Source organism: Ictidomys tridecemlineatus, chromosome 15 (assembly GCF_052094955.1).
Source record: "Ictidomys tridecemlineatus isolate mIctTri1 chromosome 15, mIctTri1.hap1, whole genome shotgun sequence".
NCBI lineage: Eukaryota > Metazoa > Chordata > Mammalia > Rodentia > Sciuridae > Ictidomys > Ictidomys tridecemlineatus.
The window spans coordinates 44319310-44336583 of NC_135491.1; the positions used below are offsets into that span (position 1 = coordinate 44319310).

Here is a 17274-nt window from a genome sequence, read left to right on the forward strand (position 1 = left end):
ATTTGTATTTTGTTTAGAGAGAGGGTCTCACTTCTAGGCTTAGCGCCTCCTCGCTGTTGCTGAGGCTGGTTTTGAACTTGCCATCCTCCTGCCTCAGAATTGAGATCCTGTCTGGGATTACAAGCATGAACCACCACACCTGGCACTTTCCAAGTCTTTTGACTTCTGCCTGGCTGAGGGTAAAACACTGCTCCTTATCTCATTGTCTCATTGAGCAGTTTTTGGTACTGGAGATTTAACTCAGGGGTGCTTTACCACTGAGCCACATCCTCGAACTTTCTCTAACCTCCTGCAGCGTTCAAAGTCGCTGGGATTACAGGCGTGGGTCACCGTGCTGGGCAGAGAAGGGGTCTGGGCTCATCTGGCCTTTTTTTTTTTTTTTTTTTTTTCTCTATCCCTTCATGGATTCCGCGGAGTCACATACCCCAGGTTCGGAGCAACACGACTCCCCAGTCTGGACTTTGGAGGGAACCAACTAGGATGTGCCATGGGGATCCCCGGGCGGCAGCGCCTCCTCGTGTTCGAGGCAGGGACTGCAGAGCGGGGTGGAAGTAGGGCGCGGGGAACCGCAGACGGCACGGGACAAACGAGAATCTCCGTCACACCACTGCCACCCGTGTGTGCACTCTGGCGGAGAGGCTCCTGAGTGACAGGACTGGTGGGCAGCTGGAACTCGCCCTCACACCCGACAATCCCCAATCCGGGCAAGCCTCAGCCCGCGGGGAGGGGCCGGGCTGGGGGCGGCTTGGCAGGAAGCGGCGCTGGCGCGTACCTTCCGCTGCGGGAGGAACAGGTGGCTGCAGTGCCGTTTGGGGCCTGCGCTTCCTGTGTTCTCCTCTGGCCGCTCTTTCCTGCCCGAGATCGCTGGGTCGCCAGGCTGGCCTGGCCCCATGGCCCAGACCCCCGACGGCATATCTTGTGAGCTGCGAGGTAAGTGCTGGTCCTTCCTGTCCACTGGGCCCAGAAGAGGCAGCGTGGCCCCAAACCAAAGCCACCACCACCAGCAGCACCCCAGAGGACTGTGCACCTCCGGAGCGTCCCTGCATCCACTCCACTTCTTGCTGACTGCCTGGTAGATGAGCCCTTAGCGCCCAGCCTGGCTTAAACCATGGGTGCGAGGAGCTTTGACAGCATGACCAAAGTAACCCAGCACGGTCCTTCCACAGGCGAGATCACCAGATTCCTGTGGCCCAAGGAGGCTGAGCTGCTCCTGAAAACCTGGCTACCGCAGGAGAGCGGGGAACGAAGTCATATCCTGGTATGGTGGGAAGGAATAGAACCTGGGAGAACGCTAGGGCCCAGCAAAAAACTTCTTGCTCTGCCTAGAGAATCAAATTCTGTCTTCCCCCAGGCACTGCTGCGATGGAGGGCCTACCTGCTCCACACCTGCCTCCCACTGAGGGTGAGTCCCAGGGCCTGGCCCCCACCCCACTTTCCCTCCAGAAGCTTCCTTGTCTAGGGGCTGCTTCTGCAGAGTTGTCTTTGCCCTGTGGTCTCAGGCTTTCCAGCACTAGGCTCCAAGCAGCAAAAAAAGAGGACAGTCTGTACAAGTTTAGCTCTGGGCTCCAGGCTCCTCAAAAAGTTGGGTTCCTCACAATTCACAATAGCTAGCTAGACTGTGGAACCAACTCAGATGCCCTTCAATAGATGAATGGATAAAAAAAAAATGTGGCATTTATACACCATGGAGTATTACGCAGCACTAAAAAATGACAAAATCATGGAATTTGCAGGGAAATGGATGGCACTAGAGCACATTATGCTTAGTGAAGCTAGCCAATCCCTAAAAAACAAATACCAAATGTCTTCTTTGATATAATGAGAGCAACTAAGAACAGAGCAGGGAGGAAGAGCAGGAAGAAAAGATTAACATTCAACAGAGACACGAGGTGGGAGGGAAAGGGAGAGAAAAGGGAAATTGCATGGAAATGGAGGGAGACCCTCATTGTTATACAAAATTACATATAAGAGGTTGTGAGGGGAATGGGAGAATAAACAAGGAGAGAAATGAATTACAGTAGATGGAGTAGAGAGAGAAGATGGGAGGGGAGGGGAGGGGGGATAGTAGAGGACAGGAAAGGTAGAATACAACAGTTACTAATAGGACATTATGTAAAAACATGGATGTGTAACTAATGTGATTCTGCAATCTGTATTTGGGGTAAAAATGGGAGTTCCTAACCCACTTGAATCTAATGTATGAAATATGATATGTCAAGAGCTTTGTAATGTTTTGAACAACCAATTAAAAAAAAAAAAGCTGGGCTCCCATGAGGGTGAGCTCAGGGCTTGGTCCCAGCTGATCCAGGCACCCCCTAGGTGGACTGTACATTCAGCTACCTGGAAGTCCAGGCCATGGCACTTCAAGAGACACCTCCTCAGGTAAGACGTATGGTACCACTTGGGCCTGCAGCCTAGTCTTCACTCCCTACACATGGAGTTCTGGAAGGGAAATCTGCTCCCACACATGGAGCTGGGGCCAGCAGTCCTACCCTCCCTCCCCAGGCCACCTTTGAGCTGGAATCATTGCCTGAGCTGGTCCTGGAATTTCCTGGTGTAGCTGCCCTGGAACAGATGGCCAAGCATGTGGCTGCAGCCATCAAGAAGGTCTTCCCTCGCTCTACCCTTGGGTGAGTCTGGAAAATTACTGCAAAGGGTCGAATGAGGGCAGCAGGAGATGCTCTGGATGGGCACCTCTCAGGGACTAGAAGTCCCTTGCCTCTTCTCCTTTATCCCCTTCCCAGGAAGCTATTCCGGAAGCCCACACCCCCCTCCATACTGGCTCGATTGGAGAGAAGCAGCTCTGCAGAGTCCACTGCACCTGGCAGTCCCTGTGGTGAGGGCCAAGGCAGGGCCATATAGACCTTCCAGTCTCCCCCTACCTATTAGCCCCAGACCCCTGGAGTTGGGGGACTCCCAACTGAACAGAACCACTTGGGTTGGGTCACAACCACCACCCCACCTGGATCTGATCTTCCTCCATCTCTGACCTCTGTCTCTCTCCTTTCCTCTATCATACCCCTGGCACCTACCTCCCCAGGTGGCTTCTTGGAGACCTACGAGGCTCTGTGTGACTACAATGGCTTTCCTTTCCAAGAGGAGATTCAGTGGGTGAGGGTAGAGCCCTCTCTGGGGGCTCTGGAGGCATCTGGTCCTCCATGTATGCTGAGACCCTCCCTACCCTTTGTGACCTGAAGCTGTTTGTAGACACTTTCTTCCCATCCAGGATGTGGACACCATCTATCATCGTCAGGGTTGCCGCCATTTCAACCTAGGAGACTTCAGCCACCTTGGCAGCCGGTGCGGAGCCTGCTAGGATTAGAAGGGGTGGAGGATTCTAGGAGCCACATTCCCGGGCCTCTGCCTCTCCATGAAGGGGTTGCTGGTCCTAGAATCTGGCCAGAAAGCCCTGAGCTCTGTCTCTGCCTGCTCCCTCCAGGGACTTGGCCTTGAGTGTAGCTGCCCTGTCTTACAACCTATGGTTCCGGTGCCTCTCCTGTGTGGACATGAAGCTGGTGAGGGTGTAGGGCAGGGAGGGGCCAAGGGTGTGGGGATCCAGGTGCAGTCTCCTGAGCCATTATCCTCTGGTATCAGAGCCTCGAGGTCTCAGAACAGATTCTGCACATGATGAGCCAGTCGTCCCACTTGGAAGAGCTGGTGCTGGAGACCTGTGGCCTAAGAGGGTAAGGGGACAGGGTAGGGTTTGGGGAGGGCAATCCAGGACTTGGGACTGGGGGCTAGTGGCCTGGTAAATGGTTGGGAATCTCGGGTCTAAGTCTCATGCCTGAGGTCTTGGTCCTCAGAGACTTTGTCCGGCGACTAGCCCAGGCACTGGCAGGACAATCAAGCTCTGGACTTCGGGAACTCAGCTTGGCAGGGAACCTGCTGGATGACAGAGGTATGGCTGAGCCTGGGATAGCCCTGGGGCAAGAGGCTGGAGGAGGTAAGTCTCACAACACTGTCCCATCCCCAGGCATGGCTGCACTCAGCAGACACCTAGAGCATCGTCCAGGAGCCCTGAAGAAACTCAGCCTAGCACAGACAGGACTGACACAGCGAGGTGGATGGGGTGGCCAGTCGGGTGGGAGAAGGGAAGGGGCATTTGCCTGATTGATGGATCACCCCTTTCACCCTCTTCAGGAATGAGGGCTCTGGGCAGGGCACTGGCCATCAATGCCGACTTTGATTCTGCCTTGACCCACTTGGACCTTTCTGGAAATCCTGGGGCCCTGGGGGCCTCTGAAGACAATGGGGTGAGCGACTGTAATCAAGAGATTAGGGTTGCTGCAGGCAGTGGGATATCAGGAAGCACCAGGAAGGTGATCCCTGACTCTGGCTGCCATCCTTCCACCAGGGCCTCTATAGTTTCCTGCGTCGTCCTAATGTTCTGATGTTCCTGAATCTCGCAGGCACTGACGCTGCCCTGGACACTGTGAGAGGGTGGTCATGAGGGGAAGATTGGTGGGGCCTGGTTGCCCAAGCAGGGTAGACTGAAGAGCGGGTGGGAGTGGTCAGGCCATCGTCTTCCAACCTGTAACCAATGTCCCCCTCCCACAGCTCTTTGCAGCACTGTCCCGAGGCTGCTGCTCCAACCTCAGCTACCTCGATGCTTCAAGAAATGTCTTCTCCCGCACGTAAGGGGGACAGGTGGGAGCAGGAAGAGGCTGCTAGAGGCCTCCTTGCCCCTGAAGCTTACTTCTCCTGCTTTCCACCCCAGGAAGTCCCGGGCCGCACCTGCCGCACTGCAGCTCTTCCTTAGCCGTGCCGGGACACTGCGGCACCTGGGCCTGGCGGGCTGCAAGCTGCCACCTGATGCTCTCAGGTCAGTTTCTCTGCACACCCTCATGTCCTCATGTGTTCAGCAACCCCTTAACCAGTTCTCTGGTGTCTCACCCTGCTCCCAAAGCACCCACAACTTTCCCCACATCTGATCCTGACTTCTTGGTATTCGTTTGATTCCTGGGGCCACCTTTCCCAACTCCAGCTATCCCCTGTGACATCCATCCTTTCCCAGGGCCCTTTTAGATGGCCTGGCACTCAATACGCACATTCATGACCTGCATCTGGACCTCAGTGCTTGTGAGGTGAGCATGCTGCTCTAGGTGTGAGAGGCACAGACATACCAGGAATGGGACTGGGAGAGGGGAAGAATGGGGCTGTTGGCCACCTGTCCTCTCCACTGTGGCCTAAGTGGCCTGAGCATCCCACTTTGTACTTCCAGCTGCGCTCGGCTGGTGCCCAGGTGATACAAGACTTAGTGTGTGATGCCAGTGCTGTGAGCTCCTTGGATCTGGCAGATAATGGTGAGGCTGCCGGGGAACATGTCCTCTCATCATCCACCCCTCCCTGCCCCCACAGCATCCCCCTGTGTATGACTCTAGTTACCCCCAGGTTTCGGCTCAGACATGGTGACCCTGGTGCTGGCCATTGGGAGGAGCCGATCCTTAAGACATGTGGCGCTTGGAAGGAACTTCAATGTCCGGTGCAAGTGAGCTTCCCTCCCACCCCTGGCTATCCCAGACAGAACCCCACTGCCTTAGGCCCCTGACCAAACAGCATCCCTGTCCACAGGGAGACCCTGGATGACGTCCTGCACCGGATTGTCCAGCTTATGCAGGATGATGACTGTGTGAGTTCACAGGACCTTGCAAGGTCCTCGGGCAATAGACCCCTTTGACCCTTCTTTCTTGCTTCCTCAGATCCTGTGGTCTACTCCCATTGCTAATCACTTAACTCCATTATCAGTAGCTTTCTTTTAACCCTAGCCTCTGCAGTCTCTGTCTGTGGCTGAGTCAAGGCTAAAGCTAGGCGCCAGTGTCCTGCTGCGGGCCCTGGGTACCAATCCTAACCTGACATCACTGGATATCAGCGGAAATGCCATGGGGGACACAGGCGCCAAGATGCTGGCCAAGGCACTACGAATCAACACAAGGCTCCGGTGGGCAGGGTCATCTTAGGGGTGGGACCATTAGGGTAGGAGGGTGTGGCAATAAGCAGAGTGCTGAGATAAATGGCAGGGCTGAAGGAGCAGACCAGTGGGTGAATGGGCAAGGCCTGTGAGTTGGGTGTGGCCTTGTGGGGCTCTACTCCCAACTCAAGTCCAGCCTGGCCCAGGTCTGTGATATGGGACCGGAACCAAACATCTGCTCTGGGCTTGCTGGATGTGGCCCAGGCCCTGGAGCAGAACCACAGCCTGAAGAACATGCCTCTGCCACTGAATGATGTGGCTCAGGCACAGCGTAGCCGCCCGGAACTAACTGCCCGTGCAGTCCACCAGGTGGGGGTTCCCTCCTCCCCTGTGCTTCTCCACATAATGGTTCTGCCCCCTGCCATTTCTAAATATCTCTTTCTCCCAGATCCAAACCTGTCTCTTGAGGAACAACCGGGCAAATCCTGTCTCTTCTGACCGTGCATCCTGCCTTCAGCCACTGGGTCTGGTCTCAGATCGCTCAGAACAGGTCAGTGTTGCCTGCCCCAACCTTGAGTAAGCCTCCATAAGTCTAAGGGTATGACTTTCCTGGGGCCAAGGTGCCAGAGTTCTGCTGTCTCAGAAAATTTCCTCTCCTTGATCTAGAGACAGCCAGCCACTACTGAAATAGGTTTCCAAATAACACCCCTAATTTAAGTATGTAAACAGATTTTCCTGTTGAAGACAGGAAGTATTTTAAAATCTTCCCTCACTTCCTGTAGCCTCATCTCTGATTTTCCACTCAACAGCACTCTCCTCCTTTCTCCACTCACCTCTGTGGCCAAACCCAGCAGCTCCATCTCTGGCTGCATCCCTCCACTACTTAGACTTTTCAAGACATCCCCACCTTTGCATTCCCAATCCTAAGCTTCAGACATCTTGATCCAACATCCTATGGTGGCTGCATGCTACACACATTCAAGTGATCTCATCTCTCCAAAGCCCAATTCTCTAACCTGGGGCCCAATTTCCTTGGTGTCCACTACCACCAAAGTGCTGTGGACAGAGATTTAAGTGTCCTTCCAGATCCATCCAGTTTCCTCCTGGCCACATTGGAGCCCTCACAGTCCTCCTTGGTCCTGACTCTGGACCAGTTCTTAAACATGCACTGCTCAGTTAGGTGCAGCAGTGCATCCCTGTAATCCCAGCTTCTTGGGAGGCTGAGGCAGGAAAATGCAAGCTCAAGGCCAGCCCAGGCAACTTGGTGAGACCCTGTCTCAAATTAAAAACCAAAAATGTCTGGGAATATACCTCAGTAATAGAACTCTTGCCTGGCATGTGCAAGGCCCTGGGTTCAAGCCTCAGTACAATAACAACAACAAAAACCAAACCAAAGCAACAACAACAAAATGTACTCCTCACCTCAGCATGAGTTATCCCTGCGGGGCTTGGGTTGTAGTTCAGTGGTAGAGTGCTTGCCTAACATGTGCAAGGCCCTGGGTTCGACCCTTAGTACCACATAAAAATAAATAAGTAAAATGAAGGTATTGTGTCCAACTACAACTAAAAAAAGATGGATATTTAGAAAATAATATCCCTTGCTTCCCCAGTCCCTCCTCCATGACTTCTCACTCTCATCTTTCCCCCAGCCCCTGACCCACCCATCCATCCATGCTCTGTCTAGGCGGATGGTGGACAGACTGAGCTTCTACAACACAGAATGACTCACAGCTTCTTTCCTTCCTGTTCTGGGCACTTAGGAAGCATTGAGTCCCTAAAATGGCCCAAAGGAAGAGACACTGCTCTCTTCCTTAAACAGGATTCCTAAGCAGCTGGCCTGATTGTATAATTTTAGAGATCCTGGGAGGGATGTAGGCAGGTCTGGGGGACTGGGAGGGGACTAGGCCTGGACTGATCCCTAATGCCCCCAGGAAGTGAACGAACTGTGTCAGTCGGTGCAGGAGCACATGGAGCTGTTGGGCTGTGGGGCTGGGCCTCAGGGTGAAGCTGCTGTGCACCAAGCTGAGGATGCCATCCAAAACGCCAACTTCTCTCTCAGCGTGAGCACTCCCCTTCCCATTATAAGGACCTTTCCCCTCTTAGTCATATGTCAACTTGTAACTCCTTCTATTCTTTGGTCCTCAGATACTCCCCATTTTGGATGAAGCTGGGAATTCCCCAAGCCATCACTGGCAACTGCAGCAGAAGCTAGAGAGCCTCTTGGGACAGGTGGGCAAACTCTGCCACCAGGACATCCAGGTGAGATGGTACTCCTGCCTCAGCTCTACCTCCATATGCATATCCTCATCCTATAGACCTGACAATGGTATCAATTGAGTCAACGAGGGATTTGTAAGAGTCATAGCCTCAAGCCAAGGGACATAGGTCCTAGCTATACCCTCATCATACTTGGACCTTTGTCCAGGACTTCACTCAGGCCACATTGGACACAACAAGGAGCCTCTGCCCACAAATGCTGCAGGGACCTGGCTGGAGGGAGCAGTTAGAAGGGGTCCTTGTAGGCTCAAAGGGCCTCCCAGAACTGCTTCCAGAACAGCTGCTGCAAGATATCTTCACTAGGCTCAGGTAAGCAGGGTGGGGCTGAGTTGGGTGGGGCTGATTTTGGTAAGGCTGAGCACAGCCAGCACACTAACCCTCACCCTTTTCTGCCCATAGGGATATGCGGCTATCAGTCACCAGGACCCTGGCAGAGAGCATTGTGACTCAGGCTCTGGCCGGTCTAAGTGCAGCCCGGGATCGGCTGGTGAGGAGTTGTGTACATATTTGCACATGTACACATGCTGTGACCTGGGCATCCACCTAGCAGGGGCTTTGTAATATCCTTTGGGGTCATGTAGTCCAGGGCTACTTCAGAGTTCCCTTAGCACTGTCCATCTCTAGGTTGTCTGATATTACAGGTAGAGAATCTTGCTGAGCAGGCACCAGTAGCAATGCCCCCTGCCCTACCAGCACTGGATGGAGGTGAATCCTGCTCCCTCAGACCTGGGGAATTGGAATGTCTTTTCTTCCCTGAGGAAGAGAAGGAAGTGGAAGAGGAGGAGGAGAAGAAGGTAAGCAGTCTCAAAATTCAAGGCCTAGAACTCAAAATCTTTCCATCTTGCTCTGGGATATGGAAACAGTTTTTCTGGAGTTGTGCCCTCAGCCTGAAGTTGTGCCCTCCTCACCAGGATGACTGTCCATCACGAAAATGGCTTGAGCCCAGTCACTGTTTTCACCTGGTTCCCTCTGGTAAGTCAAGGTCTTGGGGGAGGAGAGTTTACTCAAGCGGGCTGAAACTCACTCCATTAGACCTGGGGACCTGGTCACCTTGACGCTCATTCAGTCCTGTTTCCAGTACTTTCTAACTCTTGCCTGGGCCAGGCCAAGACCCTGTGCAACCTGCAAAGCTGAGGTCAGCACAGTGAGATTTGAGCAGATCTGGGCCAGAACACCGGCTCCCTAGCCTTCCCTGGCTGTTCCCTACCCCAAGAACACGCATTCTTGATGATGGTGCGGAGCCGCGCGCTCGGGGCCGCGCTCAGCACCACGGACAGTGGCGGCGGGGGAGGGGCTGGCGGCGTAGCCGGGCCCCTCCCCGCGCCCTGGGCGGGTCCCCCGCCGCCCTAGCGCCTCCGCCGCCACCTCCTCGGACTCCTGCTCCTTGCTCTTCTGGTGCTCTCGCCTCAGGTGCTGCTGAGGAAGCCGAGCGGGAGCCCGAGCTGGCGGCTCCTGGGGAAGATGCGGAGCCCCAGGCGGGGCCGTCCGCGCGCGGCTCTCCAAGCCCTGCCGCCCCCGGACCCCCAGCCGGCCCGCTGCCTCGCATGGACCTGCCACCCGCTGGACAACCCCTGCGCCATCCGACTCGGGCCCGGCCACGGCCACGCCGCCAGCACCACCATCGCCCACCGCCGGGGGGCCCCCAGGTGAGCGCCCTTCCCCCACTCAGGGGCTTTTAGATTTAAGGGTCATAAGTGGCCTGATGGCTCTTAACGGGTGAGGGCTGGCAGGGAGTCGGGTTGTGGGGGCCCAAGGCCACCTGGTCCTCGGTCGCGTCCTGGCTTCTTCCCAACTACCCACTACCCCAGGCCATGCCTGAGAGGCCACTGGTGTGTGGGTTTCATGTGGGATGCGCCTCAGAGTGGCCCGCTGCATGGGTGGATTGTGAGGGAGGGTGTCCGTCTTGCCCTCTTTCCCCGGGTGTTACTGATAGGTGCTAGGCAGCCGAGCCGAGGGGACAATCCTGCGACTCCTGCGAGACCAGTCAGTGTATAACTGGGGAGATGCATGCATGGGCTGGGTACCAGCAGAAGGCAGAAGCTGGCCTGAGGCCCCCCTGAGGGTCTGACGCAGCAGCCGGCGCCACTAAGCCGGCAGCAGGCCGGGGTGGGGGTGGGGGTACTGCAGGAACTGTTGGGAACAGTGGGTGCTAAGTAGGAATATGTGACCCCCGCGGGGTGGGAGGGCTGTAGCCTACTGGTGGCCTGGTGGTTCAGGGAATGAGATACTTGGACAAGAACTGGTGTGGGCTGGGGGGCTGGGGCAGCAGTGAGAGGGAGCACTCCTGCCCAATACTGGACAGTGGAGGGTCTGGTGTCAGCTAAGGCTACCCCAGCTCCTAGTGTTAACCAGGGTCAACAGCTACACTGGAGGGAGAAGATACAAGTTCACCCAGTCCTGACCCCTGACCTCATGGTGTTCCCCAGGTGCCTCCAGCCCTACCACAGGAAGGGAATGGGCTCAGTGCCCGCGTGGATGAGGGTGTGGAGGAATTCTTCTCCAAAAGGCTGATCCAGCAGGATCGTCTGTGAGCGAGGGGCATTGCTGAGGGTGGGAGGGGGGTGCTGCCCATGGGCTTCTGCACTTACTGCTGGTTATCCCCACAGCTGGGCCCCAGAGGAGGACCTGGCCACTGAGGGGGGTCCCACTCCTGTCCCCCGTACACTTCGAAAGAAGCTGGGCACTCTCTTTGCCTTTAAGAAGCCTCGTTCAACACGGGGTCCCCGGCCTGATCTAGAGACCAGTCCTGGGGCAGCAGCCCGTACCCGGAAAGCCACACTTGGAGATTTGCTGCGGACACCAGCGCGGCCTGGGCGTGGTGAAGATCCTGGTGGGGTTGAGGGAGGCACCAGCAGCCCTGACACTGCCCGCAGGAGCCGGCCTCGCTACACACGGGAGAGCAAGGCCTACTCCATGATACTGCTGCCTGCTGAGGAGGAGGAGGCAACACTGGGTGCCAGACCTGATAAGGTGAGGCCTGGTGACAGGGACAAGGACTCTTCTGGAACTAAGGGCAGTGGGTTCTCTCCTTACTTATCTCTGTCCCAGCGGCGGCCCTTGGAGCGGGGAGACACAGAATTGGCCCCATCCTTTGAACAGCGGGTACAAGTGATGCTGCAGAGGATCGGCGTAAGCCGAGGCAGTGGGGGTGCCGAAGGCAAGAGGAAGCAAGTAAGTTGGGGAGGTCATGAGTGTGAAGTGAGGGGGCAGAAGACATGTGGCAATCTGTGGGTGACATATGTGACCAAGGGGGAGGAGACTTATGACACATACAAATTTAATTATCAGTTCAACTCCCTTCCCTCTCAAAATAGTCTCAGACTTAACTTTATTCCTTTCTGGCTTCTGACCTGGCACAGGATACTGATCTTTTCTAGGACCTAAGAAAGTACTTCCTCTGCAGATCTAACAGAAATCAGACCCTGTTACCTATACTTGAAACAGCCACGGGACTTCCCCTCAAGACCTTGTCCAAACTCCTAATCCTGCTACATGGTCCTATAGGGTCTTCGCCACCATAGGCCTCCTCAGGTGTTCCACAGCATGACTCCTCCCTGCTTCACATGCAGTCTCATCATGGGTTACACCAGGTTCCTCCTCTGCCATTCCTGTAGTTCCTTCCTTGGCTGCCTTGCTAATGTCATTTTTTAATCACAGTCCCTATTAAGAACCACAGTCCATCCTGCTGGGTGTGGTAGTCCATGCCTATAATCCCAGCTATTTGGGGGAGGCTAAGGCAAGCGGACTCCAAGTTTAAGGCCAACCTGAGCAATTTAGTAAGACCCTGTCTCAAAAGTATAAAAAGCTAGGGGATATAACTCAGTGGTAGAACACTTGTCTAGTATGTGTAAAATTCTGGGTTTGAACCCCACCCCTCACCCCCACGTGCACATACTCACAACCCTATGTACCATCTACTTAATAGCTTTTCAGGAAGAACATGGTATAAAGTGAAACCCAGCCTCCATTTAGAAACAAAGTGTGACAAGTACCACAGAATTAAGAAATACCGTTATGTATCTACAAATGTGCATGCATATTTTGATGTGCCAACTACCTGTCATCCCAGACTGTGAGCTCTCAGGGGGCTGGGGGTGGGTTTGCCATGTTCTGTGGCTGGGTGATAATAAGAATGAATAAATGGACAAGGCTAGGGTGAGAGGGGCAGGGCTGGGGTTTGACTGTCTTGTTTCCTACAGAGCAAAGATGGTGAGATCAAGAAAGCTGGCTCAGATGGTAAGTGGGAATCTGGGTAAGGTAGTATATTAGGGGCAGGGAGGTATCCTTAGAGATAGTCCCCACCTTACTGGGCACGTTGGCACATGCCTGTAATCCCAGTGGCTTGGGAGGCTGAAGCAGGAAGATTGAAAATTCAAAGCCAGCCTCAGCAATTTAGTGAGGCCCTTTCTCAAAATTAAAAAATAAATACAAAGGCCTGGGGATGTGGCTCAGTGGTTAAGCATCCCTGGGTTCAATCCCCAGTACCAAAAAAGAAAAGATAGTTGTTACCTCAATTACTCTTCTGGGGGAGGGGGAGGGACTAGAGTTTTTTCTTTCCCTTGCCCCTAATGCCTGGTGTCTGAGTCCCTAGCCCCAACTTGCAGGTGACATTATGGACAGTTCCACGGAGACCCCTCCCATCTCGATGAAGTCACGCACCCACTCTGTCTCTGCTGGTGAGTAAAGGCCACTCTGAGTTATGGGAGGTGCAGGGACAGGCAAGAGAGGGGGTAAGACCATTGCTCAGACCCATCTCCAAGGCCTGGACCAGGTCTTGGCTGACAACCTTTTCCCTGCAGACCCCTCATGCAGACCTGGCCCAGGGGGCCAGGGGCCTGAGTCTGCCACCTGGAAGACACTGGGACAGCAGTTGAATGCAGAGCTCAGAGGACGAGGTTGGGGCCAACAGGATGGTCCAGGACCTCCCTCCCCTTGTCCCAGCCCAAGACCCTGCAGAGCCAGCCCCTCCCCAGACAGCTTGGGCCTCCCAGAGGACTCTTGCTTAGGCCCCAGGAATGAAGGTAGGCAGGCAAAACCATCCCCAACCCTGGGCTGGGGCCTAGGGAGTCCTGGCTGGAAACTTGTCTCCCGTGGAGACTCTGAAGATGGGAGGCAAGGGCTGGAATGGGAGTAACTATTGGGAGCGTATCCTGATACCCTGGCCTCCCCCAGATGGCCAGCTGAGGCCACGGCCTCTCTCCGCAGGGCGACGAGCAGTGTCTGTGCATGAGGACCAGCTCCAGGCCCCTGCTGGTGAGGGACACACCTCCATGTGTGCTTGAGTGCAGGAGACTGGGGAGGCTGGGCTCCTGGGTTTTCTGTGGTCTGGCCCTTGGAGAAATCCAAGAGCCAGAAGGCCAGGTGCAAGGGTTTGACAAGCCCTCCTACATCCTGGCTCTATCTCCCAAAGAACAACTTCTACAAGGGGTAGGACAACACAGGGAACAGGGAAGCTCTGAAGACAGTAGTTTTCTTAGAGTGTGTGTGCATTCTTACATGACTGCAGATGGGAAAAATGGCTGGGGATGCACAAAGAGCTAACCTTTCTGTGCTCCTTAGAACGGCCTCTGAGGCTTCAGCGCTCCCCTGTCCTCAAGCGCAGGCCAAAGCTCGAGGCACCCCCATCCCCAAGCCTAGGTAAGAGGGGGCCAGGGTCAATTGGGAGGGTGGCAGAACTACTTAGCTCAGCCCTAATCCTTTCTTTCTACCACTCACCCCTTGCAGGATCTGGCCTTGGAACCGAGCCTCTGCTCCCACAGCCCACAGAGCCCTCTAGCCCCGAGAGGAGCCCACCCTCCCCAGCCACAGACCAAAGAGGCGGCGGCCCCAACCCCTGATCCTCTCTTCTCTTGCCGCATGAGATTATTTTATTAAAAAACTTGAAGGAAGCAGACTACATAAGTTTGTCCACACCTAGACACAGATCTGTACATGCATATCCTCTGATGTGCCTGCATGACTCCTCACACTTGAGTTAGCTCAGACTCTGGCTGTGGCTCCATCAAAAAGTGCAAGACCCATGCCACAAGTTGGGGAGGGAGCCTGGGAAGAAACCATGGCTACAGGTCAAGGTTGCCTGGAACTGGTGACCATCAGAGTAGGGGCAGGGCTAGGGATATAGCCTAGAAGTAGACCATCTGCCCAGCAAGTGTGAGTCCCTGGGTTCTCATCCCCAGCACTGCAATACACAAAAAAACTCAATAACAGAGTAAGTAAATGTGAAAAAAAATCTGGGATAAATAAATAAAACAACAGAGTAAGGGCAGCCCCAGGCACTCACCTGACAGCGTGGACCTGAGCACAGAGGGAGGCACAGGGTAGTTCATACTCATATTGGAAGGTGGAACCATCACGATGCCTCTTTGGGGGGTCCTGAAAGGGGTGTGGTGTCTGGGGGGATCAACAAGACCCCTAATTCCTTTCAAAGTTACGCTTACCCAACTCCCAGCTCTATTCAGGGCCCTCCCCATTCTATTCTTCAATTACAGAGGGGCAATACTCACCCAGACAGGGCAGGGCTCCTGGACTCCCTTGGCTCCAGTCCTTGGAAAAGACCGCTGGTTCTTATGGGGCAACCCTAGCTCTCTGAACTCCAGGCTAAATTTCTGGGCCCTGGTCACATGGGCCTGGTATGGACTGGGGTTATGGTCGATGGGCGAGAGACTGGGAGTGCAGCTCAGGAGTGGGGAGTTGGATGTATGACTGGGGTGTGGGGAACTGAAGGGCGGGGATCCAGAGGCTGAGCAGATGGCAGGTAGGGACTGGGAGCTGTGCTTCTGTACCAGGTCCGGGGCAGCCAAAGGGAGGGCAGGCAGAAGGCTGATGCTGGCACTGCTTTCCTCCAATGGCATGTGACAGGTTAAAGCAGGAGTTCCTGGGAAGGAAGAGACTCACTATGGGTACAGTCCTCTCAGACCAGCTGAGTGGCCCAAGAGCTCAGCCAGGCCTGCAAGGTCTGTAGTCACCCCATCACTGCTGCAAACTTTTACAGCATCCTGTGCAGTCTGGGAACCTTACTGACAGCAGTGAGTGCTTGTGGCCTGAGCACCATCTCCCCTGAGGAACTGGATGAGGAAGAATTAGAGATCAGGTTCCAAGATGGGTCCTGCAGAGCAAGTTTTGATAGGGACAACTCACAACCAGTTTGGGGGTTCTTGGGATGTGCATCAGCACTGTGGGCCCTGGGTTCTAGAGATTCTTCTTTTGACCTCTCCAGTTCTCCTTACCTTGTACCTTCTGACTTGAGCCCAGAGAGCTTAGAATTTGCTGGTCATTTTCAGGAATGTGCAGCAATAAGCTGGGGACAGAGTACACAGCTTCTTCCTGTGGGATGTGAACTCTTAGCCTGGCCTTTGCCCAATTCGTTATCCTGACATCTCCCAAGGGAAGCCTGATACTAACCATGGCCCTGCAGCGTGAGGCAGCCCAGTGGGTGAGCGGGGGTGCTGTGCAAGGGCCTGCCAGCACTAGGCAGCTCTCAGCTAGATGCACTAGTGCCCCCCGATGCTGCTGGTCCTCCTGCACTTCATCCAAAAGCTGGGACAGTGTTAGGCCTGGGGACAGGAGACCAAGTAATCAAAGGGGAGGAAATATAAGGTGGTAGGGGTACTTCCTGAAAATGCACAGTGATGACAGAAAGGAAACTCCATAGGGAATTACTTAGGGTCACTGGGCAATCCCTACTAGTACCTGCATTGGAAGAGGTGGACTCTGAAAGGTGGTCCCTATAGAAAGACAGTAGACAGGCCTCAGGTTCCAGATCTGCCATCCCCTGACCCAGCCACACTTGGCCCCAGAGCACAACCCCAGACTCACTCAAGGCAGTCATACAGCTTTTTCTGCACATCCAAGTCCTGGTTGCTGAGGGAAAGAGGATAATAAGTAGTGTTACTTGGGGCCCAAGCCCTCCCAACCAAAAGCCTATGCATGTGGTGGAGGTATTTTTTTTCTTTGAGTGCTGGGATTGTCAGAATCTTACACATTGTAAGCACTGTGTTACTAAGCTACACCACCAGCCCTTGGAGGAATCACTTACCAACCAGTAACCAGTATCCGAGGCTGCTCGGTGGGCAGCAGGCTGAACCGGTCCACTTGGAGGTAGAACTCTGCAGGCTGAAGGAAGTGAGTTGGGGGTAAAAGTCTCAGGCTCAGAAGTTGTTATGAGATGCCAGGTTCAGTTATCCTCCCATCCTGCCCTTGCCACTCACCGTGCAGCCCTCGGCGACCTGGATGCGGACCCCGCAGACCTGCAGTAGCAGTAGCCGACCCTCAGCTCCACAGAATCCGAACTCTTTTTCCTCCCTGGGGCGAGCGCGACCCTCAAAGACCAGCCCTTAGGAATACAAGCCCCATCTGCCTGGGACTCGCCTTCTCCACTGGAGAGCCCACCCACCTCGGGCTCAAACATCTTATCTTGCTCTCGGGTTGGGCTGAGACCTCCCTGAGCCCGGCGGTGTCTCTCTCACCAGTCCGAGGTGTCCAGGGCCTCGCGCGTTACCAGGCACCGGACACTGTGGGTCCCGTCCGACACAAGCAGCATAGCCCCGGCGTCAGGGGCAACAGGCGCGTGGGATGAGCCCGGGGTCTCTGCGTCCTGCAATACCTGACGGCAGCGACCCGCGTCAATACCACTACCTCGGTTCCCACCCGGGCTCTGGGCCTTGACTAGGGGCTCACCTTGAGCAGCTGCCCGGCTCGTGGACTTGAAAGTGTTTCTGACCCCAGGATCAGCTCTCGAATCCAGGGCCGCAGGACCAGATTCCCCAAACCCGCCATTCCTGCAGCAGAACCTAGTAGAAGGCGGCTGACGGGGGTTTCCCGCGGACACCGTAGCCCCGCCTCTCATCGGAAGAGGAAGGGGTTGGGCGGGTCCAAAACCGAGGCCCCGCCCACGTGCGCGCCCGCGTGAGTAGTAGAGCATCTTGTTTGGAAAATTGTGTGCAGCTCTCTGCTGCATGTGCTGCATTCTGGTCCAGTTATTCTTATCGGGACATCTCTCTGAGGAACAATCTGGCCCTGGGCCGTTCCTCACGACACCAGGAAGGAAGGGGCCAAAGGCTGGCTCGCAGGCAGAGTGATCCTGGGCCTGA

General features: G+C 55.0%; 2 protein-coding genes across 12 annotated transcripts; one reads left to right on the plus strand and one right to left on the minus strand.

Moving 5' to 3' along the window:
• Positions 1 to 709: 709 nt before the first annotated feature.
• Positions 710 to 14073, plus strand: Carmil2 (capping protein regulator and myosin 1 linker 2). 8 transcript variants are annotated; one of them, XM_040278888.2, is made up of 39 exons: positions 712 to 930; positions 1167 to 1258; positions 1352 to 1402; positions 2320 to 2382; positions 2506 to 2630; positions 2745 to 2836; positions 3041 to 3111; positions 3227 to 3300; positions 3440 to 3515; positions 3595 to 3683; positions 3804 to 3898; positions 3974 to 4060; positions 4141 to 4253; positions 4355 to 4432; positions 4558 to 4634; positions 4718 to 4822; positions 5015 to 5084; positions 5222 to 5303; positions 5392 to 5488; positions 5572 to 5629; positions 5766 to 5938; positions 6115 to 6277; positions 6357 to 6458; positions 7840 to 7968; positions 8054 to 8167; positions 8334 to 8494; positions 8585 to 8672; positions 8827 to 8979; positions 9097 to 9157; positions 9596 to 9831; positions 10612 to 10712; positions 10792 to 11155; positions 11234 to 11356; positions 12385 to 12421; positions 12790 to 12861; positions 12985 to 13206; positions 13391 to 13438; positions 13745 to 13822; positions 13910 to 14073. In XM_040278888.2, exons 1-39 carry the CDS (start codon positions 891 to 893, stop codon positions 14020 to 14022), a joined length of 4173 nt encoding a protein of 1390 aa, XP_040134822.2. In that variant the 5' UTR covers positions 712 to 890; the 3' UTR covers positions 14023 to 14073. The 8 variants fall into 8 exon arrangements, with proteins under 8 accessions (XP_040134823.2, XP_040134822.2, XP_077888660.1 ...); XM_040278886.2 differs by having other exon boundaries at positions 862 to 930; positions 13358 to 13438; XM_040278889.2 differs by lacking the exon at positions 13391 to 13438 and having other exon boundaries at positions 710 to 930.
• Acd (ACD shelterin complex subunit and telomerase recruitment factor) lies at positions 14030 to 17097 on the minus strand. Of its 4 annotated transcripts, none has more exons than XM_040278893.2 (11): positions 16862 to 17097; positions 16651 to 16787; positions 16393 to 16486; positions 16221 to 16297; positions 16001 to 16045; positions 15875 to 15909; positions 15587 to 15738; positions 15412 to 15508; positions 14689 to 15059; positions 14466 to 14575; positions 14030 to 14363 (listed from the first exon to the last, which is right to left on the minus strand). In XM_040278893.2, the coding sequence occupies exons 1-11, from the start codon at positions 16958 to 16960 to the stop codon at positions 14252 to 14254; spliced, it is 1329 nt and encodes a 442-aa protein (XP_040134827.2). In that variant the 5' UTR covers positions 16961 to 17097; the 3' UTR covers positions 14030 to 14251. The 4 variants fall into 4 exon arrangements, with proteins under 4 accessions (XP_040134827.2, XP_040134825.2, XP_021577333.2 ...); XM_040278891.2 differs by having other exon boundaries at positions 14466 to 14557; positions 16862 to 16989; XM_021721658.3 differs by having other exon boundaries at positions 14030 to 14227; positions 16862 to 16988.
• Positions 17098 to 17274: the final 177 nt, after the last annotated feature.